We start from the raw sequence: 21591 nt of genomic DNA, 5'->3' as shown, positions 1-21591 counted from the left end.
GCTAGATTTAGTACTGAGTAATAACTTTTTTTAATTTGAATCCAGCATTTACCAGCAGATCTCAGGAATGGCTATGGGGTCCAGGGTAGCCCCAGCATTTGCCAACCTGGTGATATTGTTGGTGGGAGGCTCAGTATTTAACATTTCTTCCTTCTTTTAGGTTTGTCACATTTTATCATAGATAAATAGATGATTTGTTTTTTTTATTTGGAAGGGTAGTAAAGAAGATTCTGTTATTTTTGTTACAGAAATGAATGATAGTAGTAGATGGCTAAATTTCGAAGTGGGTTGTTTTGGTTTGTCTCAATTTTTTAGATGTGAAACTGACTGCTGATCTTGCACATTTATTAGAAATATTTATAGGAAAAAGACATTTAGCAATAATTATTTGCACTTTAGTAGTTTTCATCCTATTTTTCAAGTCATATTATTAGTGAAAACGAAACTTTAAAAAGAAGTTGATTTATTGATTAACATGTTTCTTGATATGGGTTACCCATATTACAAGTTGATTGAGATATCTAATGAAGTGGTTGGGTTAAGCGATAAGAGTTTCCCCCAATTCTTAGCTCAGGGTTTATCCTAAAGGTTAAAAATGAGGATGTTACGGGGGAAATTTTTTTATCTTTTCCTTTACCTATGAATTTTGAAGAGAAATTGTTGAAAGACAATATTGGGGAACATTGGAAGGTTGTTTTAGGAAATAAAGAGCTTAGTGAGATAATAGGGACAAAAACAAATTTTATATATAAAATAATGCTTAATTTAAAATATTTATTAGAGCATGTTAGAGAGAATAATATTTATTTGGGTGTTGGCCTCTTGATACCTTTCCTTGTAAAGTATATAAATTTTGTAGATTCATTTACCTATTAAAGTCAGTATGTGTTTAAACATACTGATTATGTGTTTGAACTGAAAGGAAGGTTTAATTTTAAAAGTCTAGCTTTATTGTACTTAGCTACTTCTTGTTCTTGCCACTGTTTTTACATTGGCTAGACAACAAGAACACTTGGTTGTTGTATTACTGAATGTATAAGAGAAATAAAAAACAAATATGTTAATAATGATCTAGCAAGGTAATTGTTCTTCATTTCAAAAGTTTTATTTTTTTTGTTATTCAGAAAGTTAATTCAAGTTTATTTGTTGATCAGTTTAATAATTATCTTGAGTTCTTAGAGCTCAAGTGGCAGTTTTTTTACATGCAGATGTTACTCCAGGCTTAAACGAAACTGTTTCAGTTAAAAGCTTGTTAAAATATAGATGTATTTAAACACTTATATTTAGTTCATCTAACATTTCAAATGTTATAAATTTTTTAAGGTTAAAATTTATTGTTGATTGTATGTTTTAATGCTAATAGGACTTTAGCAAATATTTCTGATTGGCTAATTGATTAGTGATGTCATTTGTAATATGTTTAAAATGGATATAATGTGTAGATTATTTTATTCAGAATAAGTTCTATAAGTAAAAGAATGAAAGCACTGAAGTTATTGGTGTGTTTGTTATTTTTCAGCTGAATCCTGGTGGTTTTGGGTAGTGTTTCTTTTACCCTTTTACAAGGAGCATGAAACTCTTCAAAGAAGCTTTGCAATCAGTTGCTTACGATCACATATTACAAGAGAAACTGAATGTCATTTAAGCCACTGCGATTGTGAACGGCTTAAATGATATACTGCTACTCATTCAGGTACAGAGATTAGGAACTGATGGGCACCTAGAATAAACAGCCAATTGTGCCTGTGATTGTTTGCACGTGGGGCAGCTGACTCTCTTTCTCCACCATTGCTATGCCTTTGTTCAGTACATGCAGTTATTGCAGTACGCTTCCAATACTGTAATACACTTAACATGGGTACAAGACTTAATGTTCAAAGGTGACACTGTTATATTCATGCTCAGCTACATAAGGCTATGTTACTCTGGTTCTTCTAGCCATATATGAGGATAACTAAATGAAGGGAAAGAGTATATTATGTTATTTATTGGCCTAGTATGTCTGATTACCAAAAGCAGATGGGTTGAAGGTGTAAAGTTTGCAGTACATTTAAAAATCAGAATTGGAGAGAAGATCTCTTACAATATGAAATACCAGCTGTTCCTGGGTTGGAAGCTTAGTAGACTGATTTTGGTTTTACTAAATAGAGAAATAACTACCATGATGCATAAGGATTAACTCTGAAGTTTTTGACATTGAGGTAAGCCTTTCTAATTCAGAGATTATTCTCATCCCCCCAACAAAATGATAGCTGCAATAGCAAGGAGAGGGGTCTTTTTAGTGAAGCTACATGTTAATGCTGTACTCTGTAGGAGTATCTATTTATCTATGTCCTCTACCCTGGAAATGATGATAGGACCACATTAAGTTAGCACAGAGAGATTCAGAGAAGGTCTCTGATGAGTTCATTTTTGTCTGGGAAGAAATAGTGACTCGTGTTTTGACAGCATTCACCCATTCAGTGATATGGGAGTAGCTGCTGCTCATACAGTGATTACAGTTACGTTTAGTGGAGCCATGTGTCTGTGTGTGTGTGTGTGTGTGTGTGTGTGTGTGTGTGTGTGTGTGTGTGTGTGTGTGTGTGTGTGTGTGTGTTTGTGTGTGTGTGTATGAATATTTGTCTGTCTATCTGGGTGATTGCACTATAGAAGGTAGGTATGGGATGCTGATTCTGTGTGCACGTTTGTGTGTGTGTGTGTGTGTGTGTGTGTGTGTGTGTGTGTGTGTGTGTGTGTGTGTGTGTGTGTGTGTGTGTGTGTGTGTGTGCGTGTGTACATGTACGTGTGTGTGTGTGTGTGTGTGTGTGTGTGTGTGTGTGTGTGTGTGTGTGTGTGTGTGTGTGTGTGTGTATGTGTCTCTGTTAGTGTGCATGTGTTGCTGTGCACTTGCAGGTATGTGGGTGAGTGTGTCCATAAGTGTGACAAATGTGTGGGGGCTGGTTTGTGGATTCTTGGATGTGTGGGTATTTATGTGTGCATGGATGTCATAATGAGGGTGTCTGTGTGTGTGCATGTGGGGGGGGTGCCTATAATATTCTGATGTGTAGGCCATTGGGGAGAACACTAGTACTGTCAAGTCTAACAGTGTAGTGTTTGATTCAGAGAGATGGTAATGAACCACTAACGATGTGTTTCTCTGTGTGGCTTTACCAAGCATGTGAATCAGAGATCCTACCAGTCGCACTAATTGCCCAACTTGCAAGCACGGGTGGAAAGAATCTTTGTGAATCCCGTAGATTGCCTTCTCTTTACTGATTATTATTCAAAGTATCCAGAAGTACTATAACTGAATGAGACTATTAGTTATAGTGTTATCACAATTCCAAAGTCTCTTTTTGATAGGCATATATATACTAGATGAAATAATACCAGACAAATATCTGTGACTTATAAACAAAAAATGTTGTGGTTTTGTAAATTAGTGGGAATTTAAGCTTACTTACTCCAAACCTATCTGGAAGCGCAGAAATTATGGCATTTTCCTTATAGAGTACTGCTGCCATGGCAGTAGTGGGCAGTAAGAGCGTATGGTCCAGTCTATAAAGGATTTTATAAGAGTGTAACAACTCCAAAATTTAAGATTGCTACCTTTCATTTCTGAAGTTTAAAAACACATATTTGCCCTCTGTATGATTTCACTCGAATATCTGCTAGTAGAAAGATATTTCAGGGAGAAGCTACCTTCATCATATTCTTTATTAAAGCTTGAAAAAAGCATTATTGAGTTACTAAGAGAAAGGTGGGTGTTATAAACAGAAATTCTATGGCAGATCAATAAAGAACATGTCAAAACTGCAAAAAGAAGAAAGAGTACGTATGAGAACGTATCTGGGGACTGCACACAGGAAAGTAATTTACTTGCAATAGTTATTTATCAAGCAGAACGAGCAAGGTTACATCACTCTCATTAACCAGCAATGCAGATGCACAGAAGGAATAGAAAACATTTAGACAAACTGACTGCTCTTGAAGAAATTATGTTTTTCAGCTAACTAGATTTGCAAGAGTTGTCTCTAACTTCTGAATAAAATAAAGAAGCACCAACTTCTGGGTGTGAAAGTGTTTCCCAGAGTTGGTAACAAACTCTGTATGAAGACTTGGATTACAAGGAGGTTGTCAGGTCTTTTTTTTTCCAACATCTTTATTAAATTTCCACATGTGACAAAGGCAATCTTACATTTATATAAATGAAAAACATACAAAATGAAATCACTTTAGTTGTAAAAGGTTTGCATCACAGACACAATTGAAACAACTGTTGTTGTAAACATTACTAATCACTTATAAACATTCTAGTCATTGGCAGTTAAGCATTATATAGCTCATTCAAATCCTGCCGCTTAAACTTCATTCCTGCTCTGCATATACTTTTCCCACAATTCTCGTTTTTTCTATGTAGTTTGCTGCTTCCCTTTTTTAAAGATCTCAGTTCCAGTTGTTTTATCTCTGTTACTATATTCACTACTTCTAGTACAGTTGGTTTAGACTTTATTTCCATTTTCTAGTAATTGCTTTTTTGGCAGCCACCATAATTAGACTCAGCAAGGCTTTACTATGTCTAGGCAATTCTGATTCTATAGCATAACTCAAAAAAATCATCTCCCCAGTCAGTCCAATCCACCCACCCCTCATCTCCGATAGAGCAGCCCATAGGTAATCCCGAAAGTCTGACAGCTCATCATACCTCCAAAAAATATGTTCCCAGCTACCTTTTTCTTGGCCATCACACCCCCAACATTTGCTATCCACCTGAGGAAAAGTTCTTTGGAATCTACTTGGGGTATAAAAATATCTATGTAAACATTTCCAGGCAAAGATCCTAAATCTTCTAGACTTTGGTGCATATTTGGGATATATACATATATCCCCTCATTGTCTCTCTGTGAATTATTTATTTTATTTATTTTACATTTGTTGACCAGGATAGTCCAACTGGATACCTACCCATTTTCAATAGAGGCCCGGGGAGAAAAGCTCCAACATATATACATACATTCAGAAAAGTAAAGAAAGAAAATAGAACAAATAAGAATTTTTTAAAAAAAACTTTTGTTTACAGAATTGTTCCAGCCATCTAGTTATACAGATACATCAAAAAGTTGAAAATAGGCTTTAGTTAACAAATACAACCTCTTAGTGAGGGTCCAAGTTGCATGCGTCAGGTAGATATTTACATATTATGTACTTTTGGATAAAGGTATCTTAGTACAGACCGGTTCTGTCAACCAAGTACAGAGTTGGATTATATCTAGAGATTGCTAAGGTTAATTAACTATAGTAGAGAGGGCAAGGGAATTTTGTACCAGGTTTTGCAGGAGGGGGCTAATCAAGGCTAGAGCATGGACATAGCCAGTATGATCTGAAATTGAGTTTGAGTATTTTCTTAAATTGGGATAAGGAGGTCATGAGAGTAAGGTGGGCAGGGAGAAAGTTCCATATCTTACCGACGGCATTAGCGAATAGAGAGTTTCTGTCTGAATTGTTAGATTTGACTGTTTGGACAAGCAGTCTATTAGATGAGCGGAGTGAGCTAAGATTACTGTATGGGATGATTATATTTTCCAGTGCAGGGGTGTCACCTGGTTGTTTGAGAATTGTATATGCATCAATAAGCTGGTTTAGTTGTAAAAGGCTTTGTAGTTCTATCCAGCCTAGGTCTATTACATTAAGGCAACGGTGTGTCCTGTAAGGTGTGCCAGTGGTGAATCTTGCAATGTTATTTTAGCAGCTGGAGAGTTTACTAAGGTTAGATTTGCTAAGGTTAGCAACCATGGGCGAGGCATAAAGAAGGGTAGAGACAAGATGAGAGCGGGCAATAGCTGCCCGAGTCAGAGGAGTTAGGAAATATTTTTTCCTATAGAGCAACCCAAGTTTTTTGTTTACAGATTTAATGATCTGATTGCTATGTGTATCGAATCTAGGATTATTATCAACTATTACTCCTAGGAGTTTAGTATTGGGGTCTGGTGAGATGATAGTTCCATCATTTGATGTGATGGTAAAGGTTACTGCTGAGGATTTGTGGGTGGGTAAGAAAATTAAAAGTTTAGTTTTTTCGGGTTTAAGATCAGGCACCTACTGAAGAGTCAATTTTCAACTATGGTAAGTGTGCTCTGAGTTTTTGACAGTAGATTTGTTGGAGAGGTGTCAGAGCATACCAGGGTGGAGTCATCCGCAAACTGAATGCAAGTAGCATCTGGGATGGCTGTGTGGAGATCATTGATAAAGATTAGAAAGAGAAGGGGTCCTGATATAGAACCTTGGGGAACTCCTAGGGTATTTGGCAACAGGTGAGAGAGCTTGTTCTGCCATAAAACGGCTTGTTGCCTGCCATTCAGATAGTCTTGGAACTAATGGAAAGCTTGATGGGCTTCAGCGTGTGGATAAGTAGTTGATGGTTGACCATATCAAAAGCTTTGGACAGGTCTAGAAAGAGGGTAGAGGAAATGTTGTTGTTATTCTGGTTGTGGTTAATGACATTGGTGAAGGAAAGGAGAGCCGAGGAGGTACTGTGATGGGGTCTAAACCCATGTTGAGAGTTGGTCAACAGCTTATTCTGAATGAGATAGTGCAGGAGTTGTTTGTGCACACACTTCTCCATAACTTTAGCCAGGGGAGACAGTATGGCTATGGGCCTATAGTTAGACAATTCAGTAGATATACCACCTTTATGGAGTAGTATGATGTGATATTTTCCAGATGGAGGGAATGGTGACTTCTGTTATGGCTCTATTGATTAGGATAGAGATGGGGTAGGCTATAGCATCTGCAGCTATTTGCAGATACTCAGCTGGAAGAAGATCGACTGAAAGTGTGGTTGGCTTTAGCTTCTTTAGTAAGGATCAAATGGGGGATGTAGAAACCAGTTGGAGGCTGAAAGATAGTGAAGATTTGGGTATAGGAGTATTAGCTATAGAGGCACGAGGAGTTAGCTGTCTGGCTAGGGCCTGAATAGTCTCAGTGAAGAAACTATTAAAAGTATTTGCCACATCTCCATTGCTTTTTTCGCTGGAAGCTGTAGGGGGAGGAGTGGAGGACTGACCTGGTTGGAGGAGTTTATTAATGCCCGCCCAAAATTTGCGAGGGTTATCGTGGTTATTCTGCTGTAGTTGGCGGAAGTAGTTTTTTTTGTCAAGTAGGATGGATTTTTTGTCTTATTCCTTAACTGCTGAAAATTAACTTGATCTAGAGTGGCTTTAGTAGTACGCCACTTGGCCCATGCCTTATTTCTGAATAAGAATTTGAATTTGGTATCTTTTGAAAGGTAGGGGACGATTTTTGTTTTAATTCTAATTGAGCATTTAGGAGCATGGGAATCAAGTATTTCTAGGAATTTGGTATTAAAGTAATCAACAGCCTCATCCAGGGGAAGGTGTTTTAGTTCTATCCAGTTACAAACTTTGAGTTCAGATTGGAATTTTGTGAGGTTAAAGTTTTTGATGTTTCTGACACACTTGTAAGTGGGCAGGTGGGAGTTAACTGTTTTGTGTCTAAGTATATATGTAATAAGGTGATCACTAAGGTAATTTGGGAGAGTCCCAGACATGTACATGTGGGAATGACTATTGATGAGTATCCAGTCTAGGATACTCTCTTTTTGATTGGGTTTTCCTATTCTGGTAGGGGTGTGTATGAGCTGCGAAAAGCCGTAGAGATTTATGTGGGTAGAGGGAGAGTCTGAGGAACATAAGTTCCAGTCAATAATAAGATCTCCCATGACAATAGTTTCTTGGTGGTAGTTAGAAGAAATCCAGTTAAGAATGTCTTCCAGGGTGTGGGTATTGTTGCCTGGGGGCATATATATACAGATTATGTTATATTTGTTTTTATTAACTTGTAGTTTGGTAGTCAAAATTTTGGCATTTGAGGTATGTTGTGGCTGTGTGGAGTCAATTGTAACATTAAGCATGTTTTTATATAGTGCAGCTACCCCACCTCCCTTTCTGGTAGTACAGTCGGCCCTAAGTATATCATATCCAGGTGGTAGTATCTCATTATCTGATGTTGTTGGTTTTAGCCAGGTTTCAGTTAAGCACAGTATATCAGGGGAGTGAATTGCTAAGAGGGCATGTAGGTTATGTACCTTATTGTTTAAGCTTCTTATGTTTAGGTGGCAGGCCAGTAAGGATTTAGAGGGCCTGTTGATGGAAGATGGGCAAGTAGAGTCTAGAGCAGGGGATGGCCCAGGGTTGGGGTGGATGTCCCTGTCCCTAGTCAGATTTTTTTTGTACTGTAATTAGGAACTTCTTAAATTTATATATTAGTTTTAGGTAGTGTTTGGATTTGGGATGGATTTGTCTTGACCTATTAAGATACATGTAGGAGGGGATGGTGTTAGTATCTGGGTAGTGATTAAGTAGTTCAGATGTGGATGGGAGTATGGAGGTACTGGTTTGATAGGTAGGATATTTGAACCCTAGGCATTGCTGATTTTCATAGATGGTGAGGAGGTATGGAATAATTAAAAGGGGTATTATGAAAGATAAGATGAGTTTTATAGTTAATGTTGTGGGGGGGAGTCATTATTAGCATAGGGGAATATTATCACTAAAAATTAGATTAGTAGGAGGAGAAAAAAACAAGAGGGGGAGGAGATTACTAATATGGCAGTAAGTTTGTTTGGCTAGGACAGAGAGGGGTAGTGGTTTATTTGCTATACATTTAGTGGTACTGGGGATGGGTGGGATAAGGGGGCAGGTTGGGGCATGTAGCGAACCCGAGCATAGTGAGGTGAGTGGAGCGGGACTAATCCAGACCGCAAACTTTCCAACATGCAGTGAATACACAGTAAGTCTTTTAGTGTTAATACAAATGGATATATGTCTTTTAGTGTTAATACAAAAGGATAACTGCTGTTTTACTATGCCTATCCTTTGCTTTCTGACTGCTAGCAAGTTTTAGATAGTTTTGAAGCCAATTCTGTCTAGGGTATTCATTTAAGTAAATGGGACTAGTGTGGCAAACTACCGTTTTTGAACCCAGTATGCATAAAGGATTGCTTTATATGCTTATTCAAACTCTCTTCCCAATCCTTTCTAAGCTCCTATGATTGATTCTTGTAATTATCATGCAGTATTTTATATGAAACCACAAAATTTAATGTTCACTATTCGTCCCAAAGACTTCATCATTTCTGATGAAGTCTTTGGGACGAATAGCAAACATTAAATTTTAACTATGCTAAAAAATAACTCTTATCTTCTCCAGTGTTTTTTTTATTTTGGTGGATTTTGTGTTTTTTTTTGTACTGTGGACACCTGGGTCTGCTTGTGTGCTGCTTTTCTCATTTTATCAGTATTTTATATGCTTTACTAATTATTCCTTTAATGGCAGCTTCTGTTCTCCATTCTATTAAAAACTCTACCAGTGCTGGTCTTTCATTTAGGAGCCAACTATTTCTTTCTCTTTGCCTATACTCTTATATCAATCCTTGCTAAGGAAGGCAGTCCCTAACCTGCAGTCCAAATAAATGTTTGGCCGGTTTACCATCAAAAGTTTGGCGGCCACATCTGCGACACTGCTTCCGTGAACTGCGAACCACGAAATTCGAAAACCATGAAAACTGAAGCGCCGAATGACAAAACCTCGTCCCCTTTTTGACCCATGGTAGCACTCGTTTCAGTAGTGGAGCAATCGGGAATGTTGAAGTTCAATATTCTTATGACATTTAGGGACATCGGCGTAATGGAATATGGCTACACAGTTCGCATATATGGCCATTCGGAAATGTACCTTCGCACAAATGAATGTATACCTGTTTGGCCTCTTCCCATTCTATTACCTTTCCCTTTCTAGTTATTTGTTCCCAATACCTTGGTACAATGTTCTCCAATAAATTCCAGCCCCATCCTGCCTATTATTTGTATCCCTGACCACAGACAACCCTATCAGCAAAATCTCTTTTCTCCATTCTCGTACTGGTTTGTTCTTAGAATACTCCCTGCTATTTTATGAATATAATACTCTGTATGATTTTGGTTGTTCTCCTTAAGAGTCTGCATCCAAAATCTCAATCTATCCTTATTTCTTGAGCTTCCTCCCTGCTTCATCATCATCCCTTTCCACCTTAAATTATAGTTTTATGCCTATGCTATGTATAAGAGCCTTAACTGTGTTGCTCTAAAATATCCCCTCAAATTGGGTAATCTTAGACTACAATGTTTTATTGGTAGAATCAGCTTACCCCACTTGACCCTTGCTGTCTTCTCGTCACAGATAAAATCCTTCAACTCTTTTTTAATTGCTGCCCACAATTTCTCCTCCGGTTGAGTATGCCTGACCTGTGTATAAGAATAAAGGGACTAAACACATTTTAATGGCTTGTATCTTAGTATCAATATCCCTATATACAAAACTTCCAGTTTCTCAATTTTTGTATTCGCTTCTGTTTAGTTTCTTTACATATATCCTTAGCTGCCACCACAGAGTCATTTCAAATCCACACTCCTAAATATTTAATTTTATCATGTCCCCATAAGTATGGTTATTGTTGTACCAATTCATGTGTGGGTACATAATTTACTGCCCTTGTTTTAGCTTCACTAATTTTGTATTCTGAGAAGATCTGAAACTGTCTTAAAATGTTCCACAACACTGTAATGTCCCTTTCTGGTTTTGTCATGTATAGACTAATATCATCTGCAAATAGAGCCAGCTTTTCTTGACTAACATATCAGTTATATCCTTGAATTTCTGAATACCTTATTTTCTTTGCCAGTGGTTCTAAATATAATGCAAACAACAAAGGGGAAAGCAGCCAACCCTGCCTGGTTCCTCTACACAAGCAGAAATTATCGGAAAGGACTCCACCCACGTTAATTTGTGCTTCTGATCCCTCATATATTCTTCTAATCAATCTTGTAATTGTATCAGGGAAAGCAAATACTTCCATTGCCCTGCTCATGATGTCCCAGTCTACTCTGTCAAATGCTTTCTCTGCATCAAGACCCACCAACAACGATTGTATTTTCTTACATTCTGCTTCCCTCTGGATCATCAATGTTCTGTTAATATTGTCAAATGTTTGCCTCCCCTCCATAAAAACCACACTGATCCATATATATCAACTTTGGCAGTAGCATGAATTTGAATTTGTAACAGACAACTATTCAGAAGAGTCTTCCAATCAAAGACCAACCTATTACAAATCATTATTCTACATGTGAGAGATGGACAAGAACCTGATCTGAGACAATAACTGCACATACTTTATACAGTGACTGTGAATTCTGAAATAACTAATTTTCTTGAAGTGCATATCCATTATATAAACAGACAGTAATAACCAGATGAGTGGATTAGATAGACAGATAGATAAGTAGATATATAGATTTGAAATGCCACTGTACTCTTGTACATTACATGAGACGTTAAGTGCATGTATAGTCAGCAATTTGCAATCAATATATTTAACTGCAGTTTATATAGTTTTCTATCCTTCTTTTTAATTTCTCCAAGTATTTTGGGTTTCTAATACCATGACAGGAATGACCCCATTCCTAAGTCAAAATATGATTAAAGTTCATGAAATCAGTATTGTTTTGATCTTTGATGTTAGCCAAAAATACTTTAGCATCTGCACTGTGCCCAGAACTGACTCCTTATGTAATTCATATGTAGTTACATGTATCAGTAGCATATCTAAATCTGACTGTAAATTCTTTTTTTATGAGACGCATTGCTCCTACTACTATTGGACCTGTCTAGGTATTCTTCTTTCACATTGCCCTAATTTCTGCTTACAAATCCTGGTATTTTATGACTTTTTGTCGCTCTGTACTTAAGACACTGTAGTCACTGAGTGTAGCAATTTCAGTGATCAGTGATACTTTTGTCTTCTTTTCGGGGACTATTGTATCTGGCTTTCTCACATCTATTTTTTGAACTGTTGGTGATGGGTGATCTCATGTAAAATACACTTCATCTTCTTCTTTCGGCTTTTCCCAGTTAGGGGTCACCACAGCGGATCATCTGTCCGCTCATGATTGGCAGTAGAGTTTTACAGTGTCGAGTTGCCAGCTTGGCAGTAAAATAAACTTCATAATTTTCTATTAATACTTTGTGGTTCATCTTTTCAATGCTTCTCAGCTACTTCAGTACTGTAATGTTTGCATAATCCTCAATGCAACAGTCTTGCCAAATGATTATGCCTTTTAGTATACAGGCCCCCTACTGTTAGTGTATCACACCCGGCAACAAAATGTGCAAAAGTTTCCAATTCTGTTTTACAAAACCTGCAATTATCAGTTTCTCCAACATGTTCAATGTACTTTGTAAACCAACGTGTACATAATTGACTATCTTGGGCCACCAATATTAACCTTTCATCTTTTGATTTAATTTCACCACTTCTTAACCATTCCTGCATCAGATTTTGATCAACATGAAGGTTGTTCCAAAAGTTTTCTGTACTTGCAATTAAATTTATGCTTTTCCAACATTTCTTGCCTTCTCATCTGATCCCTCACCTTATATCCTTTCTTCTGTTTTTTGGCACATTCTGTTGCTATATGGTTTCTGTCTACTTCTGGTTTGATTTCCATTCCTTCTTAACACCAATATGCTTCTGCTAAACTAAGCAGGGAAGTCATCTTAGACTTGTTCTCCTCATATTTTCAAATGTTTACTATGTTTGAATCTTGTGAGATCAGCAGATATGTATGCAGTTCTACGATTGCAGATCTATACTTGTAATCAATTTCGAGGAGGCCCATACCTCCTTCAGAATAGGGATTATATAATTATGGTATACATACTGATTTCTATAAATCACTTGATAAACATGAAACATTTTTTCTTGTTTTTTCCTGCCCAAATGATCCAATACATTTTGGGGCCAGTCATTCACCCCAAAGCTATAAGTTAGAACAGGAAGAACAACTGGTTTATAGCTTGGACTTTATTTTTAGATGTTGGGCTGTTTTCTGTACTAATTTTAGTCTTCTAAAATATTCTCTACAAAGTTATTTTCACATTTGTTCATGTTATATTGTCAATCTTTCATCAGTTCCCAAATATTTATACACTCCCTCCTGCTCATGTTCCCTTATATCATATTCCTGTCCCAGACTGGTACCTGCTTGGTAATGCCACCTTCCTGTTTTAAAGTTTGCTATCTTTCTTGTATAATGCTGGGGATGTATCATAAGTGAGTATTCATAATGTATACAGTGATGATACTGTAGTTGTGGCTTTAAGTGGGAGCTCCCTGTGGCACATGACTGCTTTGAGTGCAAGGCAGAAAAAAATGTTACTAAATGCACATCTAACAACTCTTCATTCATTCATTACACGTGTTTGTACTTACCTGTATACATACACTACAACTATCTATGTAGCTTTATTTCTATTTTATCAGAAATTGTTTTAATACTGCTTTGACGGTGAATATGAACTAAATGGTATTAAATTAATGATATAAATGTGTCTTACCTGTCAGATTGCCTATCTCTCCATCTGCACAGGGTATGCAGTCAAAACAGCAGGCAGGCTCATTCTCCCGTGTTGCTCTTCTTGCTCCTGCAGGGCAGCTGTTGGTACATGTTGACACTGGTACCTGTGCAGATTAATTTAAGAAAACACAGTTATTTCAGTTTCCCATGATTTCAAAACCTGAACTCTCTTTATGAGTAATTAGAGTAACTATGCAACTGCTGCTGCTAACTAAACGTATAAATGTTCTAATAAATCCAGGCAGGTGGATTAATATAAATGGACTCTTTTTCAACATAATCTAGGTCAGAGGCATGGTTATAGTAGGAAATCAAACATAAAATGTTCTAGATGCATAGCTGGACTTACACAAAGGTGAACTAAGTAACCACCTAGGTTGACATTTGGCAAAGGGAGCTTTTATGATGAACAGGCTTATATGCTTATTGTTTTACTTTATTTATTTTTCCCCTTGGGAAAAAAGAAAAAAAAAAAACTGCTGCCATGGCAGTGGCACCCATAAGGAAAAAGCCATAATTTCTAGACTTTTATCTGGGTGTCACCCACAAGCTATACAACAAATCTTGATTTGATGTGTAGTTTGTGGGTGGGACAACACAAGATTGCGGAAGTTATAGTATGTTCTGTATAGGGTGGCTTCCCCATGCAGGAAGCAGTGAAACTTTGAATTCTGGACTGGTAGAGGGGATAGCAAAGACAATAAATAAATAAATAAATAAACAAGTTACTGTACTGTCACATCCACCCACAGTAAGCCACCAGGAGACATACCAAGTTTTGCAGTATATGCCAGGCCTATCAATCAGATAACTTCTTTCCTTTTTTTTTTTTTTTTATGGAGCGTAAGGATAGGTTACAATAAAAACAGAAGCTGCAAAAGTAGTGAATGTACTCAAATGTTGAGTCTGATATGACTGACTGGCATCAGGACTGGATATTTATTCATCTCCAAAAAAACAGTGTGCTTTGGTTTTGGAGTCACAGGAGAAAAGCATAGTAGGGAGAACAGGGATGGCAGTTACTGCATTTGTTTAGGTATGCACTATTGCTCATTTGTCCCAGATTTTGCAGAATGTCCCTGACTTTGCTTCATATTTTTAGTCTGTTCCTTGTAAAATTGTGGATTTCTGAAAAAATCATTGAGGGCTGCAGCTATAACAGACATTTTCAGCTGTTGTATCATTCATAAAACATAATAACGTGAAACAATTGTTCCCTGATTTTGGGGTTTTGTGCCCCATCCTTTTCAGTTTTGCCCCTCATTCATCTGCTAAGTGGTTGACAGTTGCTGCAAATAGGTTGATGTGAAACTCAGCTGTTTCTTTCAGGTTCCTTACAATTATCAGAGGTGTATACAGAAGGTGAAAGCATTTTTAGGGTGGGGGGTAAGTAGGTATGCTGCTCATGAAAGTACAAGGTTGCTAATATGATCACTGCTGGACAAAAACTGTACGACTCGCTAGAGGTATCATTGCATGCATCTGACAAGAGCAGGTTGGAATATGTTACTGTAACTGTAGACATCAGAAATATACAGAAAGTGTATATTATTCTTTCCGCTTAGATGATGCATGCAAGCAAATGACAGTTACAGGCTCATTTCTGAATGATTATTGATATGGTGAGTTGGGAGACAGTATCTGCCAAAGAGCAACATGACAGCTGTATTTATATGATGCCTTCATATTCAAAGGTGAAGCAAACTCTCAGAGGGTATATATTCAATTGGGACAATATGCGTATGTTTGTACCCAACTATCGTAAAAGAATTCCCCGAGTCTGTTATTGTCTGCAAGCTCTAATCATCCTCTGCACTTCTTCTGCTGTTGTCATCCATTTTCTATTTGCAGTCCTTAGCCAGCCCCTCTGTATGTGTACACCTCTGTCCCATTAATACGGTCTATACACACTATCATAAAATGATGCTAGCATCTCTTATTTCCTGCAGCTCTTTGACTACTGTATATTCTTACTTTGCAAGGTTTTTATTTACCTCTCTTCTTTTCTCCTTTGACTTCCATGTCAATACCCTGCCTACTTTCTCTCTCTCTGACTTCACCAGAACTTCTTCCATCTCACTGCCTCAGCCTCAGCTTACATTATTTCCCATAATATTGTGTGTATTTTCATTTCTCCACCTGCAACTCTTTGGTTCCATCTGCATCCTTATTTTTGCTTATATTAGTTCTAATTCTATTAATTTTATCATTCTTTCACACGTGTTCCTTTTGAATCTTGCCAGCTGCATGAGCTATATGTTTCAGGTGCCCCGATCACATCCTACCAACACAGGCCCATGTTGTTCTCATCATTCTTGATCTCCTTTATATCTTTCTGGACCCTGGTCTGAGTTTCTTTTCCCTTCCTCTGTACTCCACTTCATTTTGGCCCACTTCCATGGTTTTCTCTTTATCCTTATGTGCCATGTTTTATTCTTGTCCTGACTCGGTTTGCCCTCCTCTCCTTATGTCTGACACTTTGGTCTCCATCTGAGACTTACTTAGGAGCCAGTCTCACCTGCTCCCATCAGACAAGCAGGTCTCATGGAACTGAGTTGTTTGGCTTATCCTTCCTGATGTCCCTCTTTCCGTAGCCTTTATCATTTCACTTCAGATACGCTAATTCTAGTCTTTCTCTTCTCCTTTTATAACAGGCTTTTGCTTTAGAATTAAGTTGAAGTCTACCTCATGATTTAATTTATACATTTTCTCTCTTCATTTTCCAACCCCTTGAAGAGTTTACTAAAGAAACATTTTCCTATATATTTCAGGAATTAAGGGGGTGTCCATTCATTTAAAACTGGAAGGTGTAGAACTGTTGCTACAGCAAAGTCTCTATCTCATTCCGTAATATGTATGTGGAATAAACTCCCTCTATTAATTAGACAGTCTAAATCATTATATCTGTTTAAAAAGTCTGCATATTGATTGGCATTTTGCCCCAACACAGTTTGTTTTTAAACTATTGAAACTGTTTATCATTTCCTTGCATCAGTTTTACCTTAGAATGCATCTTCCCTTGGTGATGTCAGCGTACTTCCTGAAAAATACTGCTAATACCTTTCCTTTTTCTTTTCTACTGGTCCATGATTACTTCTCCACATATTGTCATCCGTATTGTTGATTTTTGGTTTTGTTTCTTACAGAAGTATGATGTCTGACTTCTTACTGTAGCACCTGGTGAGGATTCTCTCTCTTGTAATTCGATTCATTAACCCTCCTCACATTCCATCTGACGTGTGTTTATAACATTTGCTGAGAATTCCCTTTCTTTTAATTCAATTCAAAAATCTCATTTTATTAAACAGTATAATACTTACCTTTACCTTGATTCTACCCATCCCTCTAGAGAGGATCCCTGCCCCCATCCTTGAGCACTGATGCCTCTTTCTGAGTCTCATCTCCAAGTAGTCTATCCCTGCTCTGCACTACCTTGTCTGCTTTTTATCCTATTTTTCCATTCTCAATTTCTTCACTTTCTTGCATTTCCTTCTTTCTCCTTATTCATTTCACATATGTCCTCTTCATCTATCTGTCTGTGAATCCCGTTTCACTGTTCTTTATACATCTGGGCACCTTCCTGAATAATTTCTCTAGTTCTTGACCTTGGCCTTATCCTATCTGACTTTACCATTTTACTCCTGCTCTTCATAAATTGCTGGTCCTTCTTTCACCACTCATACCTTGAGACATTTATTCCTATGTTGTTCCAGTAACTTATTCTGTGGCAATCCCTCTCTTCCTTATGGTTGTTTACTTTATTCTTCCATTCCCATGCTCCTTGGGTTCACATATGTATACTAGGCTAATGAGCACCTGCCCTTTTTATGTCACAAGCAAAGTTTAATTGCTAAAGTGAGTAATGCTAATGCTCTTCATTTTTCAGATATGCAAAAGGTCCATCAGAGTGAGATCCAAAGATGCCTTGTATGCCTGGCATAGACTGCCTCTCAACAGTCTTTAGGAAAAAGAGGATAGAGATAGGGCTTTGAGGCAGTCTGCTTAAGACCTGCTGTTTATGCCCTGTATTCTTTTTGTGAGGAACCTCTGTGAATGTTGCAGTTATTGCATGTACCTGGCCAGATACATACCAAAGGGGGGTTTACATGCAATGATGGGCCTGATGAGGGCCAAATAAAGTGGAACAATGATTTCCTTGGACCTAGATGCCATGCCCTTGGTTATAAATTGAGCAACATAGAATGATTTATTTACTACCTTTGACACATGTTGGCCAAAAGCCAGGTTTCTATCTCCATACATACCTAAATCTCTGACCACCAGTTCAGTTCTTGGGGGTGCATTGTTGATGAGGCAATTTTGTAGGGAGGCTGACTTCCCATAGGGTACTAGTATGCATTTCTTGACAGTGAGTTTTAAGCTGTGGCTTTGGCACCAGTAATTTCCCATGTTAATCTTTCTTGTAGGATGTTAGTGTCTTGAAGGATTTTATGACTGCTCCAACTTTGCAATCATCTGCAAACTTGGTCAGACAGAGGCACCTGACATTAACTTTGACTTCTAAGAAGTAGATACCAAAAAGGACCGGACCCAGCACAGAGCCCTAAGGGACTCCACTATTGAATGGCCCCTTTGTGGGAGGTGGTCTTCCTTATCTTAACCTTCTGGATCCTGAGATCCAGCTGGCTATACAGCATGTGACATAGGGATTTATGCTTATATCCTTGAGCTTGCTTACAATGCCTGAGAGGGGTATTTTATCAAGTGCCTTAGCCATGTCAGGGTAGGTAGTATGCACCTCGTTATCCTCATCCATTGCTTCAGTGGCCTTTTCAAAGAAGTCCACCAGGTTGAGTAGGCATTATCTGCCCTTGACGAAACCAAACTAGGTTACATCCTATGTTTGAAGGTTTTCTATGTCCTTATTAATTATTTCCATGATAATTATTTTCGTGGCTTTGCATATTTGAGTAGTCAGACTTATTGGTCTGCAGTTCCCATTGCAATTCTTGATTCACATTGTGAAAAGCCTGTATGGAAGTTGTGATTAAATATTAACTCCAGTGGTCTCAATAGGTCATGGTGCAGCTATTTAGAAGGAATCCTGAGTTATTATTGGGAACCATCACTGCAGTGGTTTGGCCTTAGAATAAAAATCTAGGACATTTTCCCTACTGATAATTGGGAGGGGGGTTGTTTTATGGCATTTCCCCAGGGGGTGTGGGAGACAGGAAAGTTAAATTAGAGCTGAATTTGTCAGCAAGCAAATTTGTTATATCTTCCAGCTCCACATAGGTGGCTGCACTTAAAATCAGTTCTGCACACTGTGCTACTTTTGAGATTTCAGACATAGTTACAGTAGTATTGTTGTTGTCCTTTGCTCAGGAGTCTAGCTTTATCTTATATTTGGCTTAGTAAACTTTATTTGACCCCTTAGTTATTTGTTTAGATTGAATAGAGTGTATTTATCTTGCTGGGCATAGTACTTTGTAATCTTAGCCATGACATTTTTCTTTTTCTTCTATTGTACAACCTGTTTGTGTTTCAGATCCATCAGGCTGATTTGTTTTGAATTAGTTCTTGACTTATTTATGGTAGGAACACCTGACTCCACGCATTTATTCACATGATTGTACAATGTTTTGTGAAAAATTCTGCAGAGGCAGCTGTGTTCTCATGTTTTTTTTTTTTTGTGGGGGTGGTGTGCTTGAAAGTTTGATAGGTTATCCCTTAATAGCATGAAGTTTGCTTTAGAATAGTTACTTACTTCTTCTTTTGGCTTTTCTCAGTTAGGGGTCACCATAGCAGATCACCTGTCTGCTCATGATTGGCAGTGGAGTTTTACAGTGTTGAGTTGCCAGCCCGGCGCCCAACCTTCCACAGAAGGCACACACATGCATGCACTCACGCCTAGGGCCAATTTAGAGAGTCCAATCCACCTACAGCATGTCTTTAGGATGTGGGAGGAAACCGGAGCACCCGGAGGAAGCCCACCCGACCACAGGGAAGACATGCAGACTCCACACAGAAGGCACCCCAGCTCAGGATCGAACCGGAGAACCTCTTGCTGTGAGGCAACAACGCTAATTGCTGCACCACCATGGCCACCCTTGCTTTAGAATAGTTACTAAATGTTACAAAGTTAGCCAGGGTCGTAGAAATTATTTTTTTTATGAAGGAGACAGCTTAGTGGTCTGACCTGACCAGAGGGGACACTAGGGGGTACAGTATTCTCCCATGTTTGAAGAACAAGGTCAAGTAAATTTGTACCCCTAGTGGGTGTCTGGACTATGTGATGCAAGGTGTTTGTGTTTGCAAAGCCCAGGAATCTCTGGGCCTGTAAGTTTGGGGTTATGTAAGTATCACAGTTTATAGTGGGGTAGTTGAAGTCACCCATGAATATTGTATGGGTTGAATGGTGACAGTTTCCAATAAGTTAAAGTATGAGTTATGGCTTTCTTGGGTCATAGAGGGTGACCTATAGCTTGCAAGGAGATGATATGGGAATTTGCCTGTGGAATTCCACCTTTGGTCCTTACCTGTGCAGCAACTGTCCTGAATATGTAGAAGGCATTATAGTCCTGCACTGTCAGGGTGCTCGCTGAGGCTTTGAACCATATCACAGCAAGTGCACAGATGTCCATATTCTCTGTGGTGAGGAGAGCCTGAAAAGAGTGTGATTTCTTGATTAGGTTGCTAAAATCATGCAGCGACACCTTTAGATTCCCTTGGGCTGGTTTTACTATGTTAAAAGGATTGTCAGTTTGGCATTGCCTAAAAAAGGCACTATGGGGAGGACAACATTTTAGCCAGTATTCAAAAGCCTAAAAAAGACAGGTGCAGACCATCCTTGACAAAGCAGTGTTGACTGTTTACCATATTCTCCCATCCTGACAAATATTGTCCCCTTGGAATGATATCAGAAGCTAAGCCAATTATTGAAACTAATCATATGTTCCTCATACTGTGGTATCATTCAAAGGTAGAATGTTGTTCAGTGCTAAGTAAATACTAGCTTGAGACACATCATTCAGGACATCCATTATATCTGTCTTTATATATACCAGGAAGGTGCATCCCAGGTAACTTACATCCACATGGACTATGACTAAGTCATGTTGCTACTTGTGGTCTAAAGACATGAGTGCATTAGTGATTTGGCATATCCTGTCCCTGATAGCCAAATGATCATGATTTTCTCCTTATATAGGCTAGTGAGTGGGAGTTCTGTATGTCTCACAATGGAGTCTTCTATGATTAAAATATAGGGTAGTGTCTTGTCTTGTCTTATGGGTGTTACAGCTGAGATTCCAAAGGGTACCACTGTATGTGTTGTGGTGGGTGTTGTTTTGTTGGAGTGTTTTTGAGATCAATGAGAATTATTTTAGTAGGTCCAATGTCTAGTAGGTCTTTGGGGTTTAGGAAGGTTGCTTTTAAGTGTCTCAGCATATGTTGTTCAATGTGTTGGGTCAGTGCTATGTGTGGTGGGTGCAATACTTACATTTTTGGCAACTTTGTCATTTTTAGTGCTTTTGTGTGAGGGTCTTGACTCCAGTGAACTTGTGTAATTACATATCTCACATACTGTATCCATTTATTTAAGGATTAGTTGGTTGTCAGTGAAAATAAGACAATTCCTACATTGTCTCAAGATGCCCATATCTACCAAGTTGGTGGTAGAGAAATATGGAAAGTGCCCTTCAATGCTAACACGTCTGTTTAGGTGAAATATAAAGGAGCGGTACAGCTGGCTAACTTGGCTGCCATGATGGTAGAATCTACAACCAGGCTATGAATGGCTAAAGTCATGCAACATTACTCCTCAGCATGCAAGCAAGTTGCTCTTTGCTGAACTGAGTACTGGGTAAAGTTATAGGGAAAGTTTTATAGGTCCATAGGTATGTACTAGGCTAATGATCACTTGGGCCTCTTTAAGCCTAGCCATGCATTCCAAATCTCTGACAAGTTCTGGTACTCTTGATAAGTGTAAACAGAAGCGCAAAGCCAAACTGATCCAAAGCAGGAGGCTTTATTGTGCACACGAAAGGCACACAGGCAGGAAAAACACATAAATGCTCCCAAACCTTTGCATTTTTGTAAAAAACTTCATCAGATGCAAACTCATTCATGTGATTAATGACTACATTTATAGTTGGATCAATTTAAGATGCCCAATAGC

General features: G+C 38.2%; 1 protein-coding gene across 1 annotated transcript in view; it reads right to left on the bottom strand.

The window, feature by feature from the left end:
* LOC122801411 (extracellular calcium-sensing receptor-like) overlaps window positions 1-21591 on the bottom strand; it is a 140107-nt gene that overhangs the window by 17155 nt on the left and 101361 nt on the right. The window contains exon 4 of the mRNA XM_044070926.1: window positions 13432-13555. Coding sequence (XP_043926861.1) covers window positions 13432-13555 — 124 coding nt within the window. The remainder of the gene's footprint in view (window positions 1-13431; window positions 13556-21591) is intronic.

This window comes from Protopterus annectens, chromosome 4.part1, assembly GCF_019279795.1.
Source record: "Protopterus annectens isolate FY-2018-M chromosome 4.part1, PAN1.0, whole genome shotgun sequence".
In the NCBI taxonomy this organism is placed as follows: Eukaryota; Metazoa; Chordata; order Ceratodontiformes; family Protopteridae; genus Protopterus; species Protopterus annectens.
The sequence above is the reverse complement of the archived record's forward strand: the minus strand, read 5'-3'. Positions and strand labels throughout refer to the sequence as shown.